This window comes from Symphalangus syndactylus, chromosome X (genome assembly GCF_028878055.3).
Source record: "Symphalangus syndactylus isolate Jambi chromosome X, NHGRI_mSymSyn1-v2.1_pri, whole genome shotgun sequence".
NCBI lineage: Eukaryota > Metazoa > Chordata > Mammalia > Primates > Hylobatidae > Symphalangus > Symphalangus syndactylus.
The window spans coordinates 115,394,489-115,422,238 of NC_072447.2; the positions used below are offsets into that span (position 1 = coordinate 115,394,489).

Consider the following 27,750-nt stretch of genomic DNA (forward strand, 5'->3'; position numbering starts at 1 on the left):
ATATGTCTGTTAGGTCCATTTGGTGTAAAGTATAATTCAAGTCTAATGTTTCCTAACTGATTTTCTGTCTAGGTTATCTGTCCATTGTTGAAAGAGGGGTAAATGAGATCCCAAAGAGGAGACTTTTTTCTTTTTTCTCTTCCCCATTTTCCTTCCCATCCTCCTAATTTAGTTTTATCAGTTCTGTGAGATTCATTTTCAATGTTGATTATGACTGCTTAACTACAATATTATTCACATCTGAGCCATGTAGTGTTCAATGATTTTATTTCCTTTCCTGTAAAACTTTATCTCATTTTGTTATTTTATCATTTTCCCAGTTTTTGATAGTAACAGCTCCAAACTTTCCAACAGAAGTGTACATCTCTCATTATATTCAAACACATTGAGTTATCTAAACTTTTATTATCTTATTTGAGATATCCACACTGGAGTTCCCTGTCCTATTTTTGGAAATGCTTATTTTCTAGTCCTTCTGAGTGTCTGTCTTCTTGCGATTTCCCCTTCATCCTTATCCTGTAATTTCTCTTTGCTTTTCTCTTGTGTTGAATCTCCTATTTCCATGATTGCTCCCTTCCACCCCCAGACTTTAAAAAAAAAATTCTTTATTTTGGTTTCACATATCTTCAGTAGCTTTTCTGAGAACGAGTGGCAACATTTTTGAATCTTTTTTTTTTTTTCTAAAAACACCTTGTTTTACTCTTTCATTTGATAGCTTGCAATAGAAATAAAGGTTGGAAATAACTTCCCCTCTAATCTAGAGCTTCATTGTTTTCCAAATCCTAGTTTTTCTTTTGAGAAGTATATTGTGTTCTTATTTGTGTTCTTTTGTGTATAAACTGTTTTTCTTCTGTGAAAACTTTAGGATCTTCTCTTTATGCCCTGACTTCAGAAACTTTATTGTTATGTCCAGGGATGATCTTTTTTGCTTTCATTGTTGTGGCTACTTCATGGGCCCTTTCAGTCTCAATATGGATACTCATGTTCTACAGTGCTATAATTTTTTTATATTGTCATAATCATCATCATCATTTCTTTCCCTCTGCTTTCTTCATTTCACTTTGGGCTTCCTGTTGGTTAGATGTTGGCTTTCCTAGATTGATGATCTAATTTTCTTATTTTTTCTTCCCAATATCGTTGACTATTCTGTGAGCTCCTCAACTCTGTTATATTTCTTCTGCTTTTTTGATTTACGTAACTGATAAATTTAAATACAGTAAAATTAGCCTGTTTTCTTATATAGTTCTATAATTTTGACAAACGCATAATCAGGTAACCATTACCACAGTCGAGATGCAGAACAGTTCCAGTGCCCCCATTTATCCTTTCTCTTTGTAGTCAGCCCTTCAACCCTAACTACTGGCAAAAATAATCTGTTTTCCCTTCCTATAGTTTGGCCTTTTTCAATGTCATATAAATGCAGGCATACAGTGTGTAGCCTTTTGAATCATGTCTTTTTTCACTTTGCATGTTACATTTGAGAGACATGTTCTTTTATGTATCAATATTTCGTTATTTTCTATTCCTAGGAGTATTCTATTGTTTGAATGTACCATAGTTTTTGTCTATTCACCAGCTGAAAAATGTTTAGATTGTTTCCAGTTTTGAGAGCTCATGATTATGGATAAAGCTACTATAAACATTCACATAGAGGTTTTGGTGTTACCATTTCTCTTATGTAGTTACCTAGAAGTGGGATTGCATGATCATATGGTAATTCTGTTCAATTTTATAAGAAACTGCTAAACTATTTTCCACAGTGGTTGTACTATTTTACATTCCCACTAGCAACATATGAGAGTTCCAGTTCTACATCCTTTTCAACACTTGGTATTGTCAGTTAAAAAAATTATTTTAGTTAGTATGTAGTGGTATCTCATTAAAGATATACAAATGGCCAATAAGCAGATGAAAAGATGCTCAATATCATTAGCCACTGGGGAAATGCAAATCAAAACCACAGTGAGATACCACTTCACACCCACCAGGTTGACTATAATCAAAAGATGGAAAATAACAAGTGTTGATAAGGATCTAGAGAAAATGGAACCCTCATACACTATTGGTAAGAATGTAAAATGGTGCAGTTGCTCTGAAAAACAGTTCCTAACATTAGGTTAAATAGAGTTACCATATGATCCAGTAACTCCACTCCTAGGTATATACCTAAGATAATTGAAAACATAAGTCCAAACAAAAACTTGCACGTGAATATTTATGGAAATATTATTCATAATAGCCCAAAAGTGGAAACAACCCAAATTTCTATCAACTAGTGAATGGATAAACAAATTTTGGTTTATACAGGGGATTGAACTATATAGTGATGCACCATGCTACAACATGGGTGGACTTTGAAAACCTTATGCTAAGTAAAAGAAGCGAGTCACACAAGACCACATACTTTATGATCCCATTTGTTTGAAATGTTCAGAATAGGGAAATCTATAGATTGAGGAAGTAGATTAGTGGTTGTCTGGGGTTGGTGGGGATAGAGGGATTAGAGGTTGACAGCTATAGGATGCAGAGTTTCATTTTGGGATAAAGAGAATGTTCTGAAGTTGATTATGGTGATGGATACACAACTCTATACAACAAACCATCGAATTGTATACTTTAAGTGGGTGAATTATATGGTATGTGACATACCTGAAAGCTGTTAAATTTACCAGTTTTAAGAGTACAATTTAATTTTTAGTGAATATACAGAATTGTGCACATATCACCACAAAATAGTTTTAGAAGATTTTTATTATTCCAGAAAGATTCTTTGTGCTTATTTGTAGTCAATGCCTATTTCCACTCCAGCCCCGGGCAACCACTTCATCTGCTTTCTGTCTCTAGATTTACCCTTTTGGCATATTTCATATAAATGGAATCATATTCCTTTTGGAATCATACAGTTTTTGCTTCCATCTTCTTAGGACCAGTTTCGCCAATCCTTGTTAATGCTTGTTATTGTCTGTATCGTTTATTACAGCTATCCTGGTGGGTATGTAATGATGTCTTATTGTGGTTCTAATTTTCATTTTCCTAAAGATCAGTGATTTTTGAGTATCTTTTTATGTGCTCATTAGCCATTCTTATATCTTTAGTGAAATGTGTATTCAAATCTTTTGTCTATTTAAGAAATTGGATTTTTTTTATTGTTGACTTTTCAGAGTTCTTTATATATTTTGGTACAAAGTTTTTCTGGTTAGATATGTGATGTAAAAATATTTTCTTCCAGTCTATGGCTTGTATTTTCATTCTCCTAACAATGTCATTTGCAGAGCAAAAGTTTTTAATTTTGATAAAATTGAGTTAATTTTTTTTTCTGTTATGTATCTGAGAACTCACTGCCTAACTCAGGATCTTAAAGATTTTCTCCTATGTTTTATTTTTTTAAATTTTGAAGTTTTATTTTACATTTATACCACTTTGAGTTAATTATAGTACAAGGTGTGAAGTATAGGTTGAGGATCCTTTTTTTTTTGCATGTGGATGGTCAATTGTTCTGGCACCACTTGATGAAAATGCTATCTTTTTTCTATTCAGCTGATTTTGCACCTTTGTCAAAAATCAATGGACCATATTTGTGTGGATCTACTTCTGTGTGCTTCCCTGTGTGTTACTTTTCTTTTGCTCTGTCTCCTTTTGTCTTCCTGTCCCTACTTATGTTTTTTTCTTTTTTAGTTTTCTATTACTTTTCTGATTCTCTCCCTCTTTCTCCTGATTTTCCCTTCCCCCATTCGCTTCCTCAAAATGAAGCATTTAGATTGCATTGTTTTATATATCATTTTTAGTTTAAAAAGTAGATGTGAAGCATTTGTGTTTTTCTTTACAAGTACAATATGCTGGAAATAAATTAACTTTTAAATTATGATCCCTTTTTTTTGTTTGTTTTTTGAGACAGAGTCTCACTCTGTTGCCCAGGCTGGAGTGCAGTGGTATGATCTTGGCTCAAGCCATTCTCCTGCCTCAGCCTCCCGAGTAGCTGGGACTACAGGCACCCACCACCACACCCAGCTAATTTTTTGTATTTTTAGTACAGATGGGGTTTTACCATGTTAGGCAGGATAGTCTCGATCTCCTGACATCGTGATCTGCCCACCTCAGCCTCCCAAAGGGCTGGGATCACAGGCGTGAGCCATCGTGCCTGGCCAAATTATGACCCTTAATTAATTTTTCTCAGTGAATTAGTGACCTTAACGAAAGATGGCAATCTCTCTTCCCAGTGTGTTTCAGAACTTTTGCAAAAGGCATCACTTCTCCAGTGTTGCAGTTTCTTTAAAAAAGAAATTTAGTGGCTGGACATGGTGGCTCATGCCTGTAATTCCAGCACATTGTGAAGCTGAGGTGGGAGGATAGCTTTAACCCAGGAGTTTGAGACCAGCTGGGCAATGTGGCAAGACCCTGTCTCTACAGAAAATAAAAAAATTAGCTGGGTGTGGTGGCATGCACCTGTGGTCTTAGCTACTTGGGAGGCTGAGGCAGGAGGATTGTTTGAGCCCAGGAGGTTGAGGCTGCAGTCAGCTGTGTTCACACCACTGCACTTGCACTTCAGCCTGGGTGACAGAGTGAGATCCTTTAAAAAAAAAAAAAAAGAAATTAAGGTAATTTCAAATTGGCATGCTAAGAAAGTCAAGATTTGTTCCCTTTTTACCATGTCAAACATTATTTCATTCCTAAATTATAAAATATTGCTGCTTTTCCTAGAGGGAGCAGTCATGATTACTACTGGATCCACAGATACAAAAAAAAAAAAAAGAAAAAAAAGGAAAAAACAATTTTGAAAGCAGCTTAATGTTGTGCCTTCTCTAAAGCCAGCTTTTGACCTATTTTTTTTTTAATACTTAAAAAATGTAAGAAAGGAATTGGGTTTTTGCATTTAAATAAAAATAAAAGACACTAGATAGTATAGATAATAGGAACAAATAAAACAAGCAATTGGGCCTGCCTTTGGCACTTAATATTTTCTTTGGTTTTCTCAGAATCCAGAGTAATGTATCTGGAAAAGTACACTAGTAAAACATTGAAACACAACTCTCATTGTCCAACTCATCTCATACTCTACCATACCATTTCAAATGTAGTCTATTAGTTTGTGGATATTTTCATGCTGCTTCCATTTAAATTTTTATTTCCATTTTTAAAGAAACACTTTTTTGCATTTTTCTTTTTTATTGGTGCCATATAATAGTTTGGAGGCATTAGTCAAGAATTGTATAAGGTTTCCCTATCATGGCTAATAAGATTTAGTTTCTGTGATCCTGGCAGAGATTATTATCTAGAGATTACTTCAACCGTATATCTGAAATATCCAGGTAATAGCTTTGGCACTTAGCTTGAACTGTGCCCTCTGCCACTATAGATTAAGGGAAGTTCCTTCTCCTTTTTTGTGTGTATTAAAAAGGTATTAATGCAGATGCTCACTGGATAACTAGGTTCATGAAGATTCTCTCCCTCCATGTTTCCCTGCAACTATGAAAGGAGCAGGGAATTTGGGGAGAGACTGTAGTTGAAAATTCAGCTAGAGATCTTAAAGCAATTCTTAAAGCAATGTAATGTGGACCAGGCTGCATCCTACACACCTGAGCTTTATTGTAGTCCCTTTTCAGCCTCGTGCAGCAGTTGCCCTGAGTTAAGCTGCAAAGTCAGTTTCCTTCTAGACCCAAAGCTCAGCTGCTTATGCATACTTTTCTCAACCTTGGTCTGATTGGGTTAGATTGGGTTAATCCCACTCTTTCCCAAGGAGGTAACTCTAAGCACTTTCTCCCTCCCTCCCATGTCTCCTGCTCAGTCTGAGTTCCCTATTCCTAGGAGGATTGGCTCTTCCTCTTCTTTTCACAGGGTCCTGACTTGTCCTGGGCAAGCCAAGTCCATTGCTTCTGCTCCTGGGAAGTGCCAAGATTCTGCAGCGCTGACTTCAACTGCCTTCTCAGGCCTAGACTTTGGGCTGCTTTCCGGATACCTGCATAAGCAAGCCCTTGTTACTGCTACCCATCCTACCTGCACCCTGCTTTTTCCCTCTTGCCACACTTTTTTTCCTCTCCCTCTCACCCCTACCCTGTACAAAATGCATAAAGGATGGAAAAACTACTGCAGCCAGAAGTCTTTGAATGAGGCATCAATGGATGAATATTTAGGCAGCTTAGGGCTGTTTCGAAAGCTGACTGCCAAGGATGCCTCTTGCCTCTTTCGGGCTATTTCGGAGCAGGTAAAAGGAAAACATATATCTTCCCTATACTGAGTTTTCGGAGTTTGAGACATGGGATGGTCCTGTAGTTTGCCAGAAGAAACAAAAAAATTCTGCTTTCTAGTGAAAACATCAGGCCTATCAGGTCCTAGAGAGAAGCTGCCTGCTCTTACTAGCTTGGTGCATGCCTTTGCTGAATAGTCTATATTGCTGTACCTTTGCTATCTCTTCTGTTTTTTTAAATGCCAGTTTGTAATGTAGGAGGGGTAAGATAAGGAGGCTAAAGACAACTTTGAAATATATCTTGATCCTTTGTAAGCATCCCCTGCTTCCTCTAATTTTAATGCCTAAGAAAAAAATTATAGGCTGTGCACATAAGGAGTAGAAAAGGGGATGGGGCATGACAGTCATCCTTCCCCCATTTCGTTGAAGATGATATTAAAAAAAAACTTCTAGTAAGATGATTTAATTTCCCAATTTCCTACATATGTTCTGAATAAGGAAGGCTTAAGTATCCAGTTCATAGTCTTGATTTAGAAGTGCCTATTTTAAATGACTACTGACAGTGGGCTGGTCTTTCTCTTCTTTTTAGTTGTTTTGCAGCCAGGTCCATCATTTGGAAATCAGGAAGGCTTGTGTCTCATATATGAGGGAAAATCAACAAACTTTTGAGTCTGTAAGTAGAATACATACCCAGGGGAGAGCTGGTAGAGTATGTAGCAGGTGGGAAAATAATTGTGAGCACCTACCAAAATTAAACTGTATCATGCAGTCTCCTCAATAGCAAATATTTAATTCCCAACTAGCTCCCTTCCCAGTAGCTAACATGCTTCTTGACCCTCTGCTAGAATTAGGTTGTTTAGGACTCTAAAAATCAAGAATAATCTACATTTTCCCACTACTTACCTCGTCCTACACCAAGAACTCCAGACCCTAAAAAGTTACATTTTGATTGCTGTTTTATATTATCCATACAGTTTTATTGAACAATTAATAATAGTTCATGAAAGGTTTGGCTCTGTTAATATTTTGCAATGCATATTTTAAAATACGTAAAAATGGGAACCCCCTCTATTTTCTTGCTTAATCCTGTGTACAATAATCTTCAGCCAGTTTGAGAAATCCTACAAAACTTGATTGTAAGGGAACAAATGAATCTTAAGTATCTAGTCTTTCCATGTGACAAATTGTATAATTAGAGCTCTGCCACTAATGATTAACTTTAGGTAAAACAACTTACAGAAGACATATTTGTACACTTTCATGTATTTGAATTCTTGTTAATGAAATTGGAGGCTTCCTTTTTTTTTTTCTAAACGCTTCTGGCCCTTGCGGTGCTGTTTGTTTCTTCTGTTTATTGTGGGTATTTGCCTGCTGTTCGAGTTTTACTCTTAATTTTCTCAACTGGTTTCAGTGAATTTTAAAACTATGTGAAGACTTCTTGACTTAAAAGCTTGTTACCTTGAAGTTCATTGTAGTCTTCTCTACACCTGGGGAAAGGATTATTAGTAACGTTACTTCAAATGCAAGACCATAGTGTAAAGCAGTGCGTCTCAAGTATTTCTGTGCATACAAATCACCTGGAGATCTTGTTAAACTACAGGTTTTGATTCAGTAGGTCTGAGTTGGGGCCCGAGATTTCTTTTTTTTTCTTACCTTGAGACAGGGTCTTACTCTGTTGCCCAGGCTGGAGTGCAGTGGCAGGATCACGGCTCACTGCAGCCTCTGCCTACCAGGCTGAAGCAATCCTCCCACCTCAGCCTCTAAAGTAACTTGGGACTACAAGCACACGCCACCTCACTGGGCTAAGTTTTTTGTGTTTTTAGTAGAGATGGGGTTTCGCCATGTTGCCCAGACTGGTCTTAGACTCCTGGGCTCAAGTGATCTGCCCGCCTTGGCCTCCCAAAGTGCTGGGACTACAAGTGTGAGCCACTGCGCTCAGTGGAGATTTCTGCATTTTTAACAAACTGAAGTAATGTTTGCTATTGGTTTGTGGACAACATTTTGAAGAACAAAGATGTGTGTAAAATTTTAAAACTACATAAATGAATCTCAATTCAATACTGAGTGATAGAAACCAGACCCCCTGCAAAGTTTATACTGTTTGATTTCCCTTGTATAAAACTCTAGAAAAAATACAAGCCAATCTATAGTGACAGAAAGCAGATCAGTGGTTATATGTCAGTTATAGAAGGGCACAAGGGTACTCATGGAAGTGATATATTCACTATCTCAGTTGTGATGATTTCATGGGTGTATACATAAGTCAAAATTTGTACTATTTAAATTGCACAGTTTATTGTATGTCATTTATTTATTTTTTGAGACGGAGTCTTGCTCTTTCGCCCAGGCTGGAGTGCAGTGGCACGATCTCAGCTCACTGTAAGCCCCGCCTCCTGGGTTCATGCCATTCTCCTGCCTCAGCCTCCCAAGTAGCTGGGACTACAGGTGCCGGCCACCATGCCTGGCTAATTTTTTTGTATTTTTAGTAGAGATGGGGTTTCACCATGTTCGCCAGGATGATCTTGATCTCCTGACCTCATGATCTGCCCACCTCAGCCTCCCAAAGTGCTGGGATTACAGGCGTGAGCCACCACACCCAGCCTGTATGTCATTTATATCTCAAAACTTTTTAAAAGAAAAATTTAAATGATATTTTAAAAGTCTAGTGATATGTATCCATGGAACTAGAAATAAATCTATTACAGTCCCCGAGTTTAATTTCATTTTTATTGAGGCATATTTTACATTCAATAAAACTTATCATTTTAAGTTTACCATTTTTAGTTTTGGAGATGATATGCAATCATGGAACTACCACTGCAGTCAAGATACAGAATGTTTCCATCACCCCTAAAAAGTTCGCTTGTCCCATGGTCTTTTTAGAAACTAATGAAATTCTCTTTAAAGTTCCTCAGTTTAATTTTGTAAATGCATGTCTTGTCAAATCTGAAATCCTTAGAAATACTGGTCTTGCTTGATTTATGAAAATTGTCATTACTTAAATTGGCATTTCAAATGAAACTCGAAAGCATACCATTTGATGAAATGCACTGGTATGTGGATATGCCAGGACCAATTCCTAAGATACTTTTATACTCCAGCTTTTCTCCACTCATGACTTTTGTGTATGTGCAAATCTTCCTGAGGTGCTGTGCAAAGTAGAAACTTACTACCATAATTGTTGAGCTGAGCAAAAAACCCGTTGCAGGATAATATTGTAGAATAGAATCAGATTTCAGTAATGCTGTGTATTTGGTTAAGTCGAGTTTGTTTTATTTTTGAAGTATGTGGAGGGATCTTTTGAGAAATACCTGGAACGGTTGGGAGATCCTAAGGTAAGATCAAATATGGGGGTTTAATCTTTTCAGAGTTATTTGGAATAGTAATGTAAATTTATTCATTCAGCTGTATTATTTTAGCCAGACCCCAGATATTTTATTTAGTAGCCAGCTGTGTTGAATCCAATAATTCTTGCATAAGTTTAGAGGCTGGCAATTGACCTATTGTTTTGTGTTGAATATTGATAATTGTGTGTTAACAATCCCATCAACCATAGACTAGCAAAAGAGTATACACTACTTGGAAACAGGACAAGCTTAAGCCTTTTCACTTTAACGGGGAAGGAGAGTGGTAATGAATTTTACCAAGAGGTCATTATTTTGTTATTAAACAATTCCCCTGGTTTGTAGTTATCTTCCTTTTATGTGGGAGTAAAATTCATAAATTCATACTTTATTTAGAAATAATTTTTATGTGATAAAGTTAATTCCATAGTTCTAGACTTAAAAAACACATTTACTAAATCCCTACTGCCTTTTTATTATACTAGTTCCATTTTTATTGTGTTTTTAAAATCTCTCCTATTAACTATCCTTATTACTTAATGGCTAAGTAGGGCTTTAGATCCTTTTTTCAGGATAAGTTTATGTTAGTAAGTAGCTATCACAGTATTCCAAGCCTTGAAACGGGTTATAGTGTGTTCTACAAATTCTTCATCTAAAACAGTGCTAAGCAGCTAAAAATTTGTTATACTTGAAAAAACTACCTCCTAGCTACAGAATGTTTTTTAAAACTCAATACACTATTTATGTTTAGGAAAGTGCTGGCCAGCTGGAAATAAGAGCTCTTTCTCTAATTTATAAGTAAGTTATATCCTCTTTTCTTTGAGAAGTGGGTATGTGCATGCATGTGTGTATAAGATCTCAACGGTCTCTTCAGGATTGCGGAAATTTGAGATTTGATGTATTGATACGTAGAATGAAGAAAGCTAAGAAAAAGTGTTAAAATATTTTAAATGGTTGAAAAGCCAAAAGAAGAATGTTTCATGGGATGGAAAAATTATATAAAATTCAAATTTCAGTGTCTATAAAGCTTTGTTGGAACACAGTTATGCTCATTCACTTATGCATTGTCTGTGGCTGCTTTCACGCTACCAAAGCAAAGTTGAATAAACCATATAGTCTGCAAAAGCTGAAATGCCTATTTTCTAGCCTTTTGCCCCCAAAATTGCCAACCTCTGCTTTAAATAAAGGAGAGCACCACCCCCCAACTCACAGACATACATACAATTGATAATTGGTTGTCTTTACCCCTTCTCCTCCCAAATTAAGATACATTAAAAAAAAAATCCATAAGACTTTGGGGGCAATTAGCCGTCTACCTTGAATTAACATCATTTAGCCCTTTTGGATTATTTTAAAGCCAAACATTAAACCAGATATTTATATTACTTTATATGAATAAGGTAGGCAACTTAAAAGCACAAATAGTTGTTCCTATAACTATCTCTTACATATACCAAATTATGTCTTCCCACTTACCTTTGTTTTCCCCATGTAGTCGGGATTTCATTCTTTATCGCTTTCCTGGAAAACCTCCAACTTATGTCACAGATAATGGCTATGAAGACAAGGTAAGAAGATGAGTGAATGTTGACTTAAAGAAGTTGAATGATGCTTCTGGCTTGCCTGGATATTAAATCACTTTTAACCTAATTAATGAAAAGCATAGTCTGACAGGTTTCTCTGTTACTAGCATTTTCCTCTCTAGTCAGTCAATCTCAGTGTTGTTAGCCCTCTAAACAGACCTGATCGTCATTTCTCTGTGATAGGAAAAAAGCCACCCCAAACCCTAATTGGCTTCTCAATGACTGAAAAGGATAAGGTTCAAACTTTGAAGCTAGGCATTCAGCATCCTGAAAGGTCCCAAACCAGCTTCATTTTCTTCCATCCTTATTATGCCATGCTTCCAGGTATTCTGCCTTTCATACTTTGTGTCTTTGTATTTGAAACTTTCTCAATGTCCTGGAGTCATTTTCTCACTTTGTGCTCCCCTAGCAGCTCCTAAGTAATTGTAGTATTTATTATATTGTGTTTGTTTTCATATGTATTTCTTTCATTATCTGAATGTTTCTTGAGGGAAGTGACAGTGTCTACTACTGCCTGGTAAAGTACTTGATTGTTAGTTGAGAATACTCAGCAGATAAATTGTTTTTCAGCATACAGCTTCTCCTCCAAAAAGTTTATAAAAGAAAAGCCCTTTATCCTGATTATTTTATTAGTGAAATATAGACTACACAATGTTTGAGTTTTATATGTCTTATTTCACAACATGGAACACAATTTAGACACAATTTTAATGATGGCAAGACACGACTAGAGACCAGGAGAACTGTTAGGATGCTGTTACTGTAATTGAGGGGGAATACCTGAACTAAGGAGAAGTAGCATTAGGAATAGAGAAGACTGAGTAGGAGATAACTTAGAAGAGAATTGTGAATGGGGTACATTAATTATCTCTTTTCTGAGCTTTGGGGACACCAAAATGAATACAGTGAAATCCTTGCCCTCCAAGAGCTTAAGGGGCAATGAAGACAGACCTGCAAAGGGTTAATTACAGCCAAGTGGTAAGTTTTATAATAAAAAAAAATTGTGCTAAAAGCATAAGGGAAAAAGCCCTTCTTTCTGCTTGAGGGAGTTTAGAAAGCTTCATGGTGGTAGTGACATTTAAGTGGAATATAAAAGAGTCCATCAAATATGAAGAGCAGTCTATTCAGAGGAAACACTATATACAGAGGCATAGAAGCAAGAGACCCTTTGGGAGTTAAGTAGTTGGATGTGAGGAGGGTGATGCTGGAAAGATAGTTTGGAGTTACATAGTAAGAGGTAGAGCAGGCCATGCCAAATTATTTGTCTTTTCATTGTACAGAATAGTCATTTGAAACTTTTTCCCAACATTTTATTATGATGTTCGAACATAAAGAAAAGTTAAAAGAATTTTACAGTGAGCATCCATATACCTACCCACCACCTAGAGTCTGCTGTTAACATCTTAGTATTCTTATCACATACCTATTCCTTGATCCATTCATCTGTCCATCTTTCTTTTTCAACGTATTTTAAAGTAAATTTCAGACACCAGAAAACTTGACCCTAAATGCTAATGGGAAGTTTTTAGGTAAGGGTGTGACATAATCTGAATTGTTTGAGGAAGAGGAGTGTTAGGTTTTGTATCTAAGCAGTTGTACATAGCATTGCTTGAGATGAAATTTGGATCTTTACCAGGTATCTTTAAACTCCCAGTTCAGTTTTTCCCGAACATTGTATTCTGAAATTTTTCATACAGAGAGAAGTATGAAGACTAATGAAGTAAACATTCATGTACCCACCACTTAGTTCCTACAATTATGCAGTTCCATTTATAAATGTCTTGTGTATCTTACAGAGAGATTATTTAGCTAATTTAGGGGGAACATTACCCATTGGGAACCATGAGAATATAAAAATGTCAGACCTTTTGAGTGTGTACAACCTACAAATATCCATACATGTATACAGAGCTAATACTTACCAGCACTTGGGTGTTTGCATGTACAGGATAGTGCATATATATGTCTGATTTGGGAATTTATAAAGTGGGGGTATGTGTTTATTTTGAAAAGCCAGGTGCTTTTATTTTGTGATGCTTTGCTTTGCCTAAAACTTTGTTGCTTTATCTCAGTTCACACTCCTAAGATTGGCATCAGGATTGAGTTTTTAAAAATGAGGCCGGGTGTGGTGGCTAACGCCTGTAATCCCAGCACTTTGGGAGGTCGAGGTGGATGGATCACTTGAGGTCAGGAGTTTGAGACCAGCCCGGCCAATATGGTGAAACCCGGTGTCTACTAAAAATACCCAAATTAGCTGGGCGTGGTGGCGCATGCCTGTAATCCCAGCTACTCAGGAGGCTGAGGCAGAAGAATCGCTTGAGCCCAGGAGGCGGAGGTTGCAGTGAGCCAAGATTGCGCCGCTGCACTCCAGCCTGGGCGACAGAGCAAGACTCCATCTCAGAAATAAATAAATAAAAGTGATTGTATTATAGGCAGTGAACATTATTAATGAGCCTTCTAAAAATATTTTAGAACAAACTTTTATAGAAATGTCTAATATTCACTTTGGCATCTTTTATCTTGTGTGTTGACTTAATTCTTCATTCTACATAGTTATCTTCAGTTTCTTAAGTGTATTCAGCTGAAATCGAGCCATCTTCACTCAGCTCATTTGCTCTATCTAGATAGAAGTACATACTTACATTAAAAACAAAATAAAATTAAGTCTGGAAATGTAGAGTAAGAAAGTCCCCACTCATCCTCTTCAATCTTATGCCCTTCAAAGTAACAAGTATTGGTTCTCATGCACTGCAAAGTAACAAACTATTAAGTATTGGTGAGTATCTTTCTGTATCATTTTCTTCGTGTTTGTCTTTTAAATGTAAATGGGCTCATATTTAACATTGTTACTTGTTCTTTTTAAATATCCTTCTTAGTAATATAGATCTACCCCATTTTTTCACTAGTTTACTGCCATTAATTACATCCCATCTGGCCACTCCCAAACAAACCACCCACAAGTATGTATGAATTACTATTTCATGTTGGGATACCACCAGAAACATAAAAGCCATCATGCCTTGTTTTGCCTCTTCCAGTCAAAATCGAAATTCTTGCCACTTGAATAGAGAAATTATATAGTTGTCTGTCTTCTTTCTATAAGAACTGCTTATTCATCACTCTGGTTAACTGGATTCCTTTATTCCTTAACTGCCTCTAGTTATTAATATTTCTTAGAGTTCCCAGTTCTTGTAGCCCAAAGTACAAAGGATTTCTCTGCTCAAAATCTGCTCACTGTTCTTATGAGTTAATAAACTCTTAAATGCAAATACCCCTTGTGGTGGGAGAAACTTATAACTTAAACTTTACTGTAAGTTACTTCAGCTTGACACTTGACTTCAGTACTTTGAAATGGATTATTATTGAAATAGAATTGTGGTTTCCAAAAAGACAAGTGAAGAATAATAGACCTGGGATCAAATAACTGGATTATTGGGAGAAGTTAGCCCAGGGAAGAGTAGGAAGACAGAAAAAAAGAATGCTTAGGATAATTTTTTTTTTTCTGCCAAGGAGGCTTGGTGGCAACATCTTTCCACAGATTGCAGAATCATTTTGAGTAACTCAGGTTGCTAATACCTTCAAAATGGAAGAACCTTAGTCACTAGGGATTATATCCCTTATATAAGACAGTGTTTTTTTTGTTTTTTTTTTTTTTAAGAGATGGGGATCTCAGTATGTTGCCTAGGCTGGAGTGTGGTGGCTATTCACAGGTGAGATCATAGTACACTATAGCTTCAAACCCCTGGGCTCAAGTGACCCTCCTACTGTAGTAGCTGAGACTGTAGGCACACACCACTGCATCTGGCGAAGACAGATTTTTTCAACAAAAATTCAGAAAGGTTTTGGAACAGTTATATAAACAAATTTCATTACATGCAACATTTTGACTGAAAAAATTTTGCTTAACAAGCATGGCCTTTGAATTGTTTTGGGAAAAAAAAATTCTAGGGATTCAGGGAATCAGCTCAGATGTTAAACTGTCATTTTTGTAGCCTGAGATGTGCCTTAATTCATTGAGGAAGTCTCTCTAGCAGTATTGGTGCTATATAGTGTATTGATACATTGCTATTCAGTTAAATGGATAACTTTTGAAATAATTGAATAAAATCCCTTTCCTCCCTTAGTCTGAGTTTGGAGTATTTGGGTATTTGACCTAATTTTTCCAGTCATTCTTGGAAGTTAGCTGGGTCTTTTGGCATCTGTTAGGCTTTCTGTTATGTTCAATAACTCAATTTCTAAGTGTTCCTTTTTTTTTTTTTAGCAAATTTGTAAATCAGGACTTGTTTGGTATATTAATGTGATTGAGGCTCACAGTGTAACCTTAGTAGTGATTTTAATCTTGGCATTTAAAAGTCACTGCCAAGAAAATCTCTATGAGGTACAGGTTGCATTTCCTTATATTTAGATTTTAAAAATCACTTTTAAAAAAATTCAATTAGTTATCAGTTACTGACTACTGACTCAATTTCAAGTTAATTATCATCTTAATTTCATGGTTTTAAGATGTGTAACATTCACTTAATTGTTCTGTGTTTTTCTTTAGATTCTACTCTGCTATTCAAGTAGTGGTCACTATGATTCTGTGTACTCAAAACAATTTCAGTCAAGTGCAGCTGTTTGTCAGGGTATGTGAAGGCTTTATAAATTTTGGGTGTGATTTCAGATGACTTGTTTTCACTCTGGGACCCACCATGAATAGCCCCTTTAAAACCTTGTTGGTACCTATTTGCACACAGGATTATGGCTGTTTTCACATAGTTAATATAAATCTTATTTTGACAATTGGAATTTTGGCTATTTTTTTTTTCAGCTGTATTGTACGAAATTCTCTATAAAGATGTGTTTGTTGTGGATGAAGAAGAGTTGAAGACTGCGATTAAATTGTTTCGAAGTGGTTCTAAGAAGAACAGAAATAATGCTGTGACTGGAAGTGAGGATGCCCATACTGATTACAAGAGTTCAAATCAGAATAGGTAATAAAGGGAAAGGGGATATCATGATAATTATGTTCCATACTTCTTTGCATAATCATTTGAAAGTGGAAGGGGCCTGGCAAGCTTATGAGTTAGGTTACATATTCACATGTACACATATGTTAGGATATATATTTTTAATGAGGGGAGAGTTTTACCAAGGAGATGTGTCGTGAGATGCCCAGACTTGGGGGTTTTGTTCAGGTCCGTTTTGTATTGCTAGAAGAAACTTCAGAACTATCTAATTACATGATTCTCAAACTGTAGTTGTATAAGAATTATAGTGCTTGTTAGAAAGGCAGGTTCTTGGGCCTACTATCACAAAATTTGAGGTCAGGATGGGACCAGGAATCTGTTTTTTAAACAAGTGTGCCTAAGCATTCTGATGTAGGTAGGCTGTGGATCATACTTTGAGAAAATACTGATTCTAAAGTAGCACCATCGTTTTCTAGATAATAACTGAGGTTAGTGGTTACTTGACACATCCAGCCAGTAGAAAATCTCTCAGTGTAAGTTTTAGGAGTGTTTTAGTGTCTGCCTTTGGTATGCACTATGAGTGTGCCTCTGAGGAAACAACTGTTGAACAGCTCTAGTTGAACACTTTGAGTTTGAGATAATAAAGTACATGTCTTATATTTCTTCCTAATTCCTAGCTCTGCCTGCAAATTCAGATAGGTTTGGTGCTAGGTAAGTGTCACCTTGTGTTTTTTGTCTTGCAGTTCTATTTCTTGGATGTTTAAAGCTTACAATTTTTTTTCTTTTTCTTTTTTTTTTTTGAGACGGAGTCTCGCTCTGTCAGCCAGGCTGGAGTGCAGTAGCGCGATCTCAGCTCACTGCAACCTCCGCCTCCCAGGTTCAAGCAATTCTCCTGCCTCAGCCTCCCGAGTAGCTGGGACTACAGGCGGGTGTCACCAAGCCCGGCTAATTTTTTGTATTTTTAGTAGAGATAGGGTTTCACTGGTTTAGCCAGGATGATCTCGGTCTCCTGACCTCGTGATCCATCCATCTCGGCCTCCCAAAGTGCGGGGATTACAGACGTGAGCCACCACACCTGGCCCAGAAGAGGGTTTTTAAAGCTTATTTGGGACTGCCAGGAGTGGCAACCATGTATTAGGGTAAAGGTTGCTTCATTCTTCACTGATCACTTGTCTTAAAGACTTTAGGCTTACGGAAACTACAGTAGTCAGAAGGCAAGATGTATTAGTTATGTTTTGCTGTGTAACACTGTTACTACAAACTTGCCAGCTTAAAACAGCACACTTTTCTCACAATTTATGTGGATTAGGAATCTGGACATGGCTTAGCTGGATCTTCTGCTGAGTGTCTCATAAGACTGTAATGAGGATGTTGGTCAGGACTGAGTTCTTATCTGGAGCTTTGACTGGAGAAAGATCTACTTCCCCATTCATGGTTCTTGGCAGCATTCAGTTCCTTAGAGCTATAGGACTGAGAGCTTCAAGTTTTTGCTGTCAGTTGGCCAGAAGTAACCCTCAGCTCTGCTACATTGCAGTGATGAACATGGCTGCTTGCTTCCTTATAGGCAGCAGAGGAGAGAGAGAGACCAGTAAAATGAATGAGGCAGGGATCATAGGGATCACCCTAAGAGTGTGTTCTCACAGGAGTTGTAAAATATAGGAGGTAATCTGCTAAGTATATTGTAGCACATACTTATAAAAAGGAAGCATAAATGCAAATGTTGGAATGAAAAAGCATTTGCCTTATTTTAGAACTGAGCTAATTTACCACTAGGTGGTGGTGTAGTCGTTAGGCTTAAGATAAGTAAATTCTTCATTTATAAAAAGCTCTTTGCTCTAAATCTTTTGAATTAGGATGGAAGAGTGGGGTGCCTGCTACAATGCTGAAAATATACCAGAGGGCTACAATAAAGGAACAGAAGAAACAAAGGTTTGATATTTTCTAAGGCAAAGAATTTTTATACTCTTGGCTTGCAGCATCATGACTTAAACTAATTAAAGTCAGATATTATATTCTAGTTATATGGGTTGAGGGAGGAGTTGGTCATTTTCCTTTGTGAAAGCCTTACCTATCTTTAAACTTTAAATGCATGCTTAATGTTCTTTGAATTCTTATTTTTACAGAATTTTAGATTTTTCAGAACAAACTGAACACTTCAGAAATTTCAGGAGCATTATGTTTTTAAGTTAAATATTACAAACCCAATATTTAGTTTGTAATCAGTCTTCTGACACTAAGGTTTTTTTCATTAAGGAATACAATGCCTATCTTTATTTTATTCAAACTAGATGATAATCATGGTTTAAAGTTAGAGAAACAGAAATTTCACCATCCATATAGGACTAAAATCAAATAGGCCTTCAGTTTGAGGCTAGCTAAATAAGTCAAATACTATTATAGCAATCTCTGTGTATACCTGAGGTGCTTGTAATTTTGGAATAGTATTGAATATGGTGAAATTCTAGGAAAGCAGAAGAAAAATGGTAGTTCCTTTGGAAATTTTTAACAGGATTTGACCATAATGAAGTAACCTTCAGATATTTCCAGGTGATTGTAGAGTACAGAAATACTTGCACCTCCGTGTCTATATCATGATAACACTTCTGAATAGCTCTGAATTTTTAATCCTGGTTTGTGTTGCATTGGTTTATATGGGATGTGTCCTGAGTCATTGCCTGGTTTAGACATTATTCCCCTTCTGCCATCTAAAACCTTTTAGATTACTTGCATTTTGCTACTTTAGTCTCCTGATTTTTAAAATATATGGCAAAATTTATTGTATGATTTATTTCTTGTTTTAATAAAGAACGACTTTTTTTTTGAGAAGGAAGAAACTTAATTCTTCCTTCTTCATAGAAGGAAGACTAAGGATTGTGAGTTTGTAGCATGATTATTTTTGTTTTAGTCTCCAGAAAATCCATCAAAGATGCCCTTCCCCTATAAGGTGCTCAAAGCCCTGGATCCAGAAATCTATCGTAATGTAGAATTTGATGTTTGGTTGGACAGCAGAAAAGGTAATGAACTGACAAATCCAGGAGTATAATTTTGCAAATTATGGTGAACATCTCTTATAAGAAATACTGTTATAAAAAACAGCCTGATGCTTTTTATCTTACTTTATATATGATTTAAATCCAAAGGAGGGAACATAGCTTTAGAAGTGGGAGGGATCTTTTAAAGTTTGATGTTTGCCTGGGACTTCAACTTTGCAAAGACTGGAGATAATTTTTAGATAGCTTTAAGAAACTTAGTGACTGAAAACAAGCTCATCCTAAATTCCAGGTGTTAAGACCACCTTCCTTGATAAATGAGTAGGTTAGGCCTGTGGGTCAAATCTGACACACCAACTGTTTTTATGTGGTTTATGAGCTAAGAATGGTCTTTAATTCTTAAATGGCAGAAAAAAATTAAAAGAATAATATATTGTGACACATGAAAATTATATAATTCAAATTTCAGTGTTCATAACATTTTACAGCAGAGTTTGAGTAGGTCTGAGAGTCTTATGGCCCAAGAAACTGAAAATACTATCTGGCTCTTTACAGAAAAAGTTTACCAACCCTTGAAAATAGGTCATTGTTTCTCTCCTTAAAAGATAAGTAAAGTGATCAACCTAGGCCTTAAAGTTTTGCCTTCAAGATAAGCCTTTAGTATTTCACATTCAACTCCTTGAACCCTGGTAAACCTAGCTGTAGTTAACAATCTAGAATGAGGTTAAGACCTTGGGAAACACAGTAAGTTGTTAAAAAAAAAAAAATAGGTTGATTTGAGAAGCTGGATAATACTTTCAAATTGTACCTCATTAGTGTTTGACTCTCTCTGATTATAAACTCCCAATTTCCACCTATTTATTTTTTAAAGCACAAAATTATTCTGGCAGGTCTCTTTAAATTGACTGCAGAAATAACTCATCCAGAATGATAGAATGGCCCTTTGGGACTTTACCCCTATTTTCACTTATAGTGGTAGCATTGTCAAAGGCACTACGGCAAAAGTAAATGAGGAAATTAATTGATATAGGAAAGGAACCAGTTTAGTTGAGCTTGAATCTTCATTTTCTTTTAATAGAACTTCAAAAATCTGATTACATGGAGTATGCTGGGAGACAGTACTATTTGGGAGACAAGTGTCAGGTTAGTTCCTTCAAGAATCAGTAATTTGCTTAAGAATGTGCTTTTCGTCATAATATGAGTTGAGCAAGACTTATTTACAAAGTACTAGAAACTTTTTTATTTTTATTTTTAAAGAGATAGAGTCTAGCTCTGTTGCCTAGGCTGGAGTGTAGTAGCATGATCATGGCTCACTGCAGCCTCGAACTCCTGGGCTCAAGTGATCCTCCTTCCTCAGCCTCTCTAGTGGCTGGGACTACTGGCACATACCACCATGCCTGGCTAATTTTGTTAATTTTTTTTTTTTTTTTTTTTTGAGATGGAGTCTTGCTCTGTTTCCCAGGCTCTGGAGTGCAGTGGCACGATCTCTGCTCACTGCAAGCTCTGCCTCCCGGGTTCATGCCTCAGCCTTCCAAGTAGCTGGGACTACAGGTGCCTGCCACCACACCTAATTTTTTGTATTTTTAGGAGAGGCGGGGTTCCACTGTGTTAGCCAGGATGGTCTTGATCTCCCGACCTCGTGATCCACCCATCTCAGCCTCCCAAAGTGCTGGGATTACAGGCTTGAGTCAGTGCACCTGGCCTATTTTTATTTTCTTTTATAGAAACAGGGTCTTACTATGTTGCCCAGGCTGGTCTCATTCCTGGCCTCAAGTGATCCTCCCACCTTGGCCTCCCAATGTTGGGATTACAGGCATGAGCCACCACAACCAGCTGAAAAAAAAGTTTCTTTAATGTCTGTGTTAAATTTTAATTACAAATTTAGTGATTAGATGTAAGGTTCTTTCAGTATGTGCTGCCTCCATTGATCCAGACTGGCAGTGTTGATATCAATTACTTTAAAAAGTAGACACTGAACTCCATTTGGGGAAAAGTGGTATTTTGTTTGGCATTAGCCGTATCTGTCACTAGTCTTGAGACTAGATGTATTATCTTTTCAGGTTTGCTTGGAATCAGATGGAAGATATTACAATGCTCATATCCAGGAAGTTGGAAATGAGAACAATTCAGTAACAGTCTTCATTGAAGAATTGGCAGAAAAGTAGGAATATGATAATTTGTTGAATTACTGAAATCTTTGGTTCCTGGTTCCATTTTGTAATATTAAATTGAGAATTACCAGGATGCTAGTAAGAGAACCAGAGTTGTATCTGCTGTTGGCCTAGGATGACTTATCTTGAATTATAAAAGCATGTGCTGAAGTATGAAATATCAATATAGATATTAGATATGTATAAAAGTTTTCAAATCTTAAGACACTAGCCTACTTATTAGAAATATTAAGTACAACAGAATTCTGATACAAAACTGTTCATAGTAATTGCAAAGTTGGATTAATAACTGAGTCTCTGCCAGTATGAAGATAAGCTAATCTAGTCTTTCTCAAACTTTACCATGCATCGGAATTACCTGGAGGGCTTGTGAAAACACAAGATTAGTGAACCCAGACTCTAAAGTTTCTGATTCAGTAAGTCTGAGGTGGGGCCCATGAATTTTAATTTTGGACAAGTTTCCAGGTGATAATAATGCTGCTGGTCCACTTTGAGAACCATTAAATGAGGCTGTGCTGTTCTAACAACCAAAACATTTCAGCAACTTAAAACAGTAAGGTCCTTCCTCCTTCATTTAGCATGTCCGTAGTGGGTCAGCAAATGGGATCTGGTTCAACAGAGATTCTATTTTAACGTGTGCATCCATGATGATAGGGAATAAAATGAGAACAAACCACTTGCTGAATCTTAAACTATCTCATACTTTATTAACCAGAGTGGTTTACATTCCCAAGCCTCATGTCAGTGGGGTGGGGAAATTTAATCCTCCAAGGAGGTGCAGCAAATATTTGTGAACTAATACAGTCTACCACAGTCTTTCTTCTGAAATGTCATCGGTGCTAGAAACAGCAGTGAAATTGTACAAACTATTCTTAGGTTTTCTAAACTAATAAAAAATTAAACAAGGAAACCGGTGTCAACCAGATTTTAATAGAATACACTTGAAGTATAAGGGGTGGGATACGTGTATTCAATGAAAGTTAAATCTGTGTTGCAGTATCTTCATGGTGATACCTTTAACTTTTAAGGCATGTTGTTCCACTGGCCAACTTAAAACCAGTTACCCAAGTGATGCCTGTTCCTGCCTGGAATGCTATGCCCAGTCGGAAAGGAAGAGGTTACCAGAAAATGCCTGGGGGATATGTCCCGGAAATAGGTTTGTATGCTAAAGGTTGTTATTTTATTTTTCCCTTCATGTACCTGCTTTTACTTATCTACATTGTACTATTTTTTAAAGGTATGTCATATGTCTTGTTGTAGGGTAGGGTTTCTCAACTTTAGCACTACTGATAATGGAATGGATACTACTTCATTGTCGGGGGGCTGTCCTGTGCATTGTAGGGTGCTTCATAGCATCCCTGGCTTCTATCCACTAGAAACAAAAATGTTTCCAGACATTGCCAAATATTCCCTAGAGGAGGGAGAGGCACAGTTGCCCCTGGTTGAGAACCATGGTTCTTAAGGGACTTTGTGTAAACTTAAGCACTCATATTTGAGAGCTAAAAAATAAATGATCTTGAGATGAGGAGTAGAATGATGGTTACCAGAGGCTCAGAAGGGTAGTGGAGGTGGGGGATAAAGAAGGATTAGTTAATGGGTACAAAAATAGGTAGTAGGATTAAGATCTAGTATTTGGTAGCATAATAGGGTGACTATAGTTAACAATTGCATATTTCAAAAAAACTAGAGGACTGGATTTGGAATGTTCCCAACATAAAGAATTGGTAAATGTTTGAGGTGATAGATATCCGGGTTACCTTGATTTGATCATTATACATTGTATGCGTGTATCAAAATAGTGCATGTACCCCAAAAATATATACTGTTCTACACCTATAAAAATTAATTTTAAAAACTTAAGCTGACATGGATCTTAACCTGAGGGGGAAAAATATTTCTTAGAGAACTAGGAAAACACCTCATAGAAGCAGCCAGGGATATTAATAGGCATAATTTATTAGATAATAGTAATGTATGTGATTGGATGACTCAGTGTTTTTGGGGTTTTTTGTTTGTTTGTTTGTTTGTTTGAGATGGAGTCTCGCTCTTTGGCCCAGGCCGGACTGCAGTGGCGCTATCTTGGCTCACTGCAAGCTCCGCCTCCCGGGTTCACGCCATTCGCCTGCCTCAGCCTCCCGAGTAGCTGGGACTACAGGCGCCTGCCACTGTGCCCGGCTAATTTTTTGTATTTTTAGTAGAGATGGGGTTTCACTGTGTTAGCCAAGATGGTCTCAATCTCCTGACCTCGTGATCTGCCCGCCTCGGCCTCCCAAAGTGCTGGGATTACAGGCATGTCTTGTTTTTTTTTTGAGACAGTCTCACTCTGTCGCCCAGGCTGGAGTGCAGTTGCGCAATCTTGGCTCATTGCAACCTCCACCTTCCGGGCTCAAGCAATTCTCCTGCCTCAGCCTTCTGAGTAGCTGGGATTACAGGCGCATGTTACCACGCCTGGCTAATTCTTGCATTTTCGGTACAGACGGGGTTTCACCATGTTGACTAGGCTGTCCTTGAACTCCTGACCTCAAGTGATCCACCCACCTCGGCCTTCCAAAGTGCTGGGATTACAGGCGTGAGCCACTGTGCCTGGCCATGGATGACTCAGTGTTTTGATGACCTATACTAACCTGCCCATACTGGGGATAGTGCCGAGATATACCCATTGATACAGAAATTACCTGCTGGTTTTGTCCTTCCAAATAAAAGATCTAGTATATCCTTCAAAAATACAAAAATTCCCTCCATATGTTTATTTGGTTTGTTCCTAGGGGGAGCATTGGAAAGTTTAAGGCAGTGTGGTGGTGACAGTACACTGGGCCTTTTGCTTTGATTAGGAAGCTTAATTGCTACTTCTTTGTTTGCCTGAAAGTTGTATCAGAGATGGACATAAAGCAACAGAAGAAGATGTTCAAGAAAATTCGAGGGAAAGAAGTTTACATGACTATGGCTTATGGCAAGGGAGACCCCCTCCTCCCACCCAGGCTGCAGCACAGTATGCATTATGGGCACGATCCTCCAATGCACTACTCACAGACAGCTGGCAATGTTATGTCTAATGAACATTTTCATCCTCAACATCCATCTCCGAGACAAGGTCGGGGATATGGGATGCCCAGGTAAGATTTGTATTTTCATGGTCTAGGGAAATATGAAGCAATTGAAGAGATCCAAGAAGATAGAATGCCATCAAGATGAGAGTCTCTGTGACATACAGACTGTATTTCATTAATAATAGTTAGGCCTAATGCCAGTATTGCAGAGAGCAGAGCTCTTTCTAGTTGAATGTTTTTAGAAAGACAGATTAGTTCTATTTAGCTACAGAGACTGACTACTTAGGTATTAGTGAATAGAGAGTTCTAGTTTCCTTTCTCTTTATTCTTAGGAATTCATCTCGGTTTATAAACAGGCACAACATGCCGGGCCCTAAAGTTGATTTTTACCCAGGCCCAGGTAAAAGGTGCTGCCAGAGCTATGATAACTTCTCTTACAGATCTCGGTAAGTATTGTGTTGAAAGTCAGAGAAAATGGGTAAGTCTGATTTCATTGCTGAACATTAATGTTTTAAAAAGTGTCAACTTTGAGATATTTGAACTGTTATTTTGAAATTAGGAACAAGTTACTATATTTCATCATTTTTACTTTTTTATTATTTGAACCACTTAAGTTCATTTAGACGTAGTCACCGCCAGATGAGTTGTATGAATAAGGAGTCCCAGTATGGATTTACCCCAGGGAATGGACAGATGCCCAGGGGCTTGGAAGAAACTATTACTTTTTATGAAGTTGAAGAAGGGGATGAGACTGCTTATCCAACTTTACCTGTGAGTGGATCAGTGCTTTACTCAAAAAGCTGTTTACTTTTTTCATTTATTTTTTTGAAGTAAAGGCAATGTGGATAAATTTTAGATTTTGTACAAATAACCAAACAAAGCCTTTTCTGGCAAATGAAAATGAGAAAAGAGACACTTTCTCCCAGCTGTTCCTAGAGAAGGGGATAGAGGTAGACTTAATAATCTTGCCTATAGAGTATGGGTTAATATTTTCTGTTTTCTTGTTACTTCATATTTTTTGTATTCTAAACTGCATGGAAAACATTTGATTACAGAGTTCTCTTACAATAGCAGTTCACATTGTTAGGCTAGTTTTTAAACTGCCTTTTAAAACATCCCTCTAGCTTTTTTTTTCTGACTATATAGTGAGAACTGCAGTGTATGCGTGTCTCTTTGATACAGAATCATGGAGGTCCCTCTACAATGGTTCCTGCTACTTCAGGATACTGTGCTGGAAGGCGGGGACATAGCTCAGGCAAACAGACTTTGAATTTAGAGGAGGGCAATGGCCAGAGTGAAAATGGTGAGTCAATTACAGTTAAATATTTTTTAAAAGATTCTTGGGGCATTTAGCACATCAGGCCGGTGAGGTAGACCAATTTGGTTTTGGGGTCTCTCTCTGTTCCAGTAGCTTAGTTTTGAAAGATTTATATAAGTTCTTAATGCTTGCTGGGTTTTTGAATATGTCCTGGTATTTCTCAGAAGAATAGACTTCTGTTTCAGTAGGCTGCTACATTGTTATAACTTGTTTTCAGCTCTCTGCATAGGTCTTTAGTGAGTTTTGACTTGGTGTCAGATATCAGCATGGAAAACATCTATTCGTTATTAGTAAGGCACTATTGATAGTTGTCCTCACCATTTGTATATGTTAGGCTTTTCGTGTGACTGGCTATTATTTTTTAAGACTACTATGAAGTAACTTATTTGCCCAAATAAGTCTATTTGATCTATAAACATTACTCTTTATTGAACCCTATGTGATACTCACTCTACTAAGTCATTATATTCATAATATAGTCCTTCGTGTGTTCTTCTGAGGAATGTGCTGTCCCTATTTTACATATGAGGAAATTGAGATTCAGAGGGTAAATGACATGGCCAAGGCCATATCCTTGGTAAATGGCAGAGATATAATTTTTTGTAACTGTTTTATTGAGATATAATTTACATATCATACAATTCAGCTATTTAAAGAATACAATTCAATGGTTTTTTATTCAGAGTTGCATACCATCAACACAATTAATACTAGGACATTTTTATCACCACAATAGAGAAATCCTGTGCCCATTAGGAGCCATTCCCCATTTGCCCCAACCCTCAGCCCTTGGCAACCATCAGTCTGTTTTCTGTCTCTATGGATTTGCCTCTGCTGGACATTTTTTATAATTGGAATCATATACACACACATAGCCTTAACAGTTTTTATATTGACTTCTACCATGGAATGTGTTTTTTTTTACCTTGTTACTTTTAAAAGATACTGTATATGCCTATTGAAACAATTGTGGAGCATTGAGTGGCTTAAGGAGGTGTCAGGCATTCCTAATGACTTGACTTATGAATAAGTTCCTTATTTTCTTGTGGTACTCTTTTTTTCTACTAGTGTAGAAAAAAATAGATATTTTTAGGAATTTAATGGGTAAAAAAATCTAGTGCAAGAATGATCTGTGAAAACTTTGTACATGTGTACATGCGTGTGCTTAAGGACATTTACTGTCTGCTCTCTTATTTAGATGATCCTTTTGTCTTTTAGCTCTATGGGTAGTGTGGCATATTTGAAATAACCAAATCTTTGCTCCCACCTTAAATCTGGAGGAGTTTCATGCATGTGTGTTTGATAAGTGGTGTGTTTAAGAATCAAATTTAGTTTAGAACTGCGGGGTTATATTTGGTGGAAAACTGTCCGATTGAGTATTGACTTTCTCTGCATTTCGATGGTACAGAAATCTTAAAAGTACTTCAGTCTACTGAGCCATCCTTTGAGGACACACTCATTTTACATGTATTACTTACATGAAACAGATTGAAAAACAGATGAGGCATACATATTCCCTTAATGTCCACCTAAGGAAACAGTGGATTATACTCATACTTTATAGTCACCATTGAGTATTTAGTATGTGTAAAGCACTATGCTAAGTTACTTTCACTTCCATTAACCATCCTCAAAAGGCCTATGAGCAAGGTACTGTTATTCCATTTTACAGTGAAGAATTGAGGCACAGAGATTAAATAACTTGCCTAAAGTCATGTAGTTAATCAGAATTCAAATCTAGGCAATCCTCACTCCAGAGCCTATGTGCTTAATCACCACACTAGCCTCACTGGAAAAATTGGACACAACTGAGTTTTCACCTCTGCCTGACCTCTAAGAGCTAAGTGGATTTTCAGAGGAGAAATTTGTACAGCTTACAGCTAGTCTCTGGCTTCAATATCTGTTGACTAGTGTGAAAGCTCATACCACTTTTCAGGATGTACGCATTTTAGTTTTGAACATATAACCATAAAACTGGTGGAAAAAGCAAGTGCTGGCCATTTGGCTCTGCTGAGCTATAAAGACCTATATAAACACATTTCTTCTGTCTTGTCTTTTTTCCCCAGGAGGATATCATGAAGAATATCTTTATCATGCAGGTCAGTAAGATCTAGAAGTGATCTGGCATTCATCATTGTTTATAGAATTTCAAGCTATAAAATAATGC

The 27,750-nt window shown here is 37.1% G+C and overlaps 1 protein-coding gene across 11 annotated transcripts in view; it reads left to right on the forward strand.

Annotated features, from left to right (window-relative positions):
• Positions 1-27,750, forward strand: part of ALG13 (ALG13 UDP-N-acetylglucosaminyltransferase subunit) — a 79,231-nt gene that overhangs the window by 21,005 nt on the left and 30,476 nt on the right. For all 11 annotated transcript variants that reach the window (XM_055267328.2, XM_055267331.2, XM_063634269.1 and 8 more), the window contains exons 4-20: positions 5,833-6,199; positions 6,771-6,854; positions 9,466-9,516; positions 10,277-10,323; positions 11,021-11,093; positions 15,652-15,733; positions 15,919-16,081; positions 17,911-17,986; positions 18,963-19,071; positions 20,126-20,190; positions 21,108-21,208; positions 22,247-22,374; positions 24,085-24,331; positions 24,598-24,711; positions 24,880-25,036; positions 25,448-25,568; positions 27,650-27,682. In XM_055267328.2, coding sequence (XP_055123303.1) covers positions 5,833-6,199; positions 6,771-6,854; positions 9,466-9,516; positions 10,277-10,323; positions 11,021-11,093; positions 15,652-15,733; positions 15,919-16,081; positions 17,911-17,986; positions 18,963-19,071; positions 20,126-20,190; positions 21,108-21,208; positions 22,247-22,374; positions 24,085-24,331; positions 24,598-24,711; positions 24,880-25,036; positions 25,448-25,568; positions 27,650-27,682 — 2,018 coding nt within the window. The remainder of the gene's footprint in view (positions 1-5,832; positions 6,200-6,770; positions 6,855-9,465; positions 9,517-10,276; positions 10,324-11,020; positions 11,094-15,651; positions 15,734-15,918; positions 16,082-17,910; positions 17,987-18,962; positions 19,072-20,125; positions 20,191-21,107; positions 21,209-22,246; positions 22,375-24,084; positions 24,332-24,597; positions 24,712-24,879; positions 25,037-25,447; positions 25,569-27,649; positions 27,683-27,750) is intronic.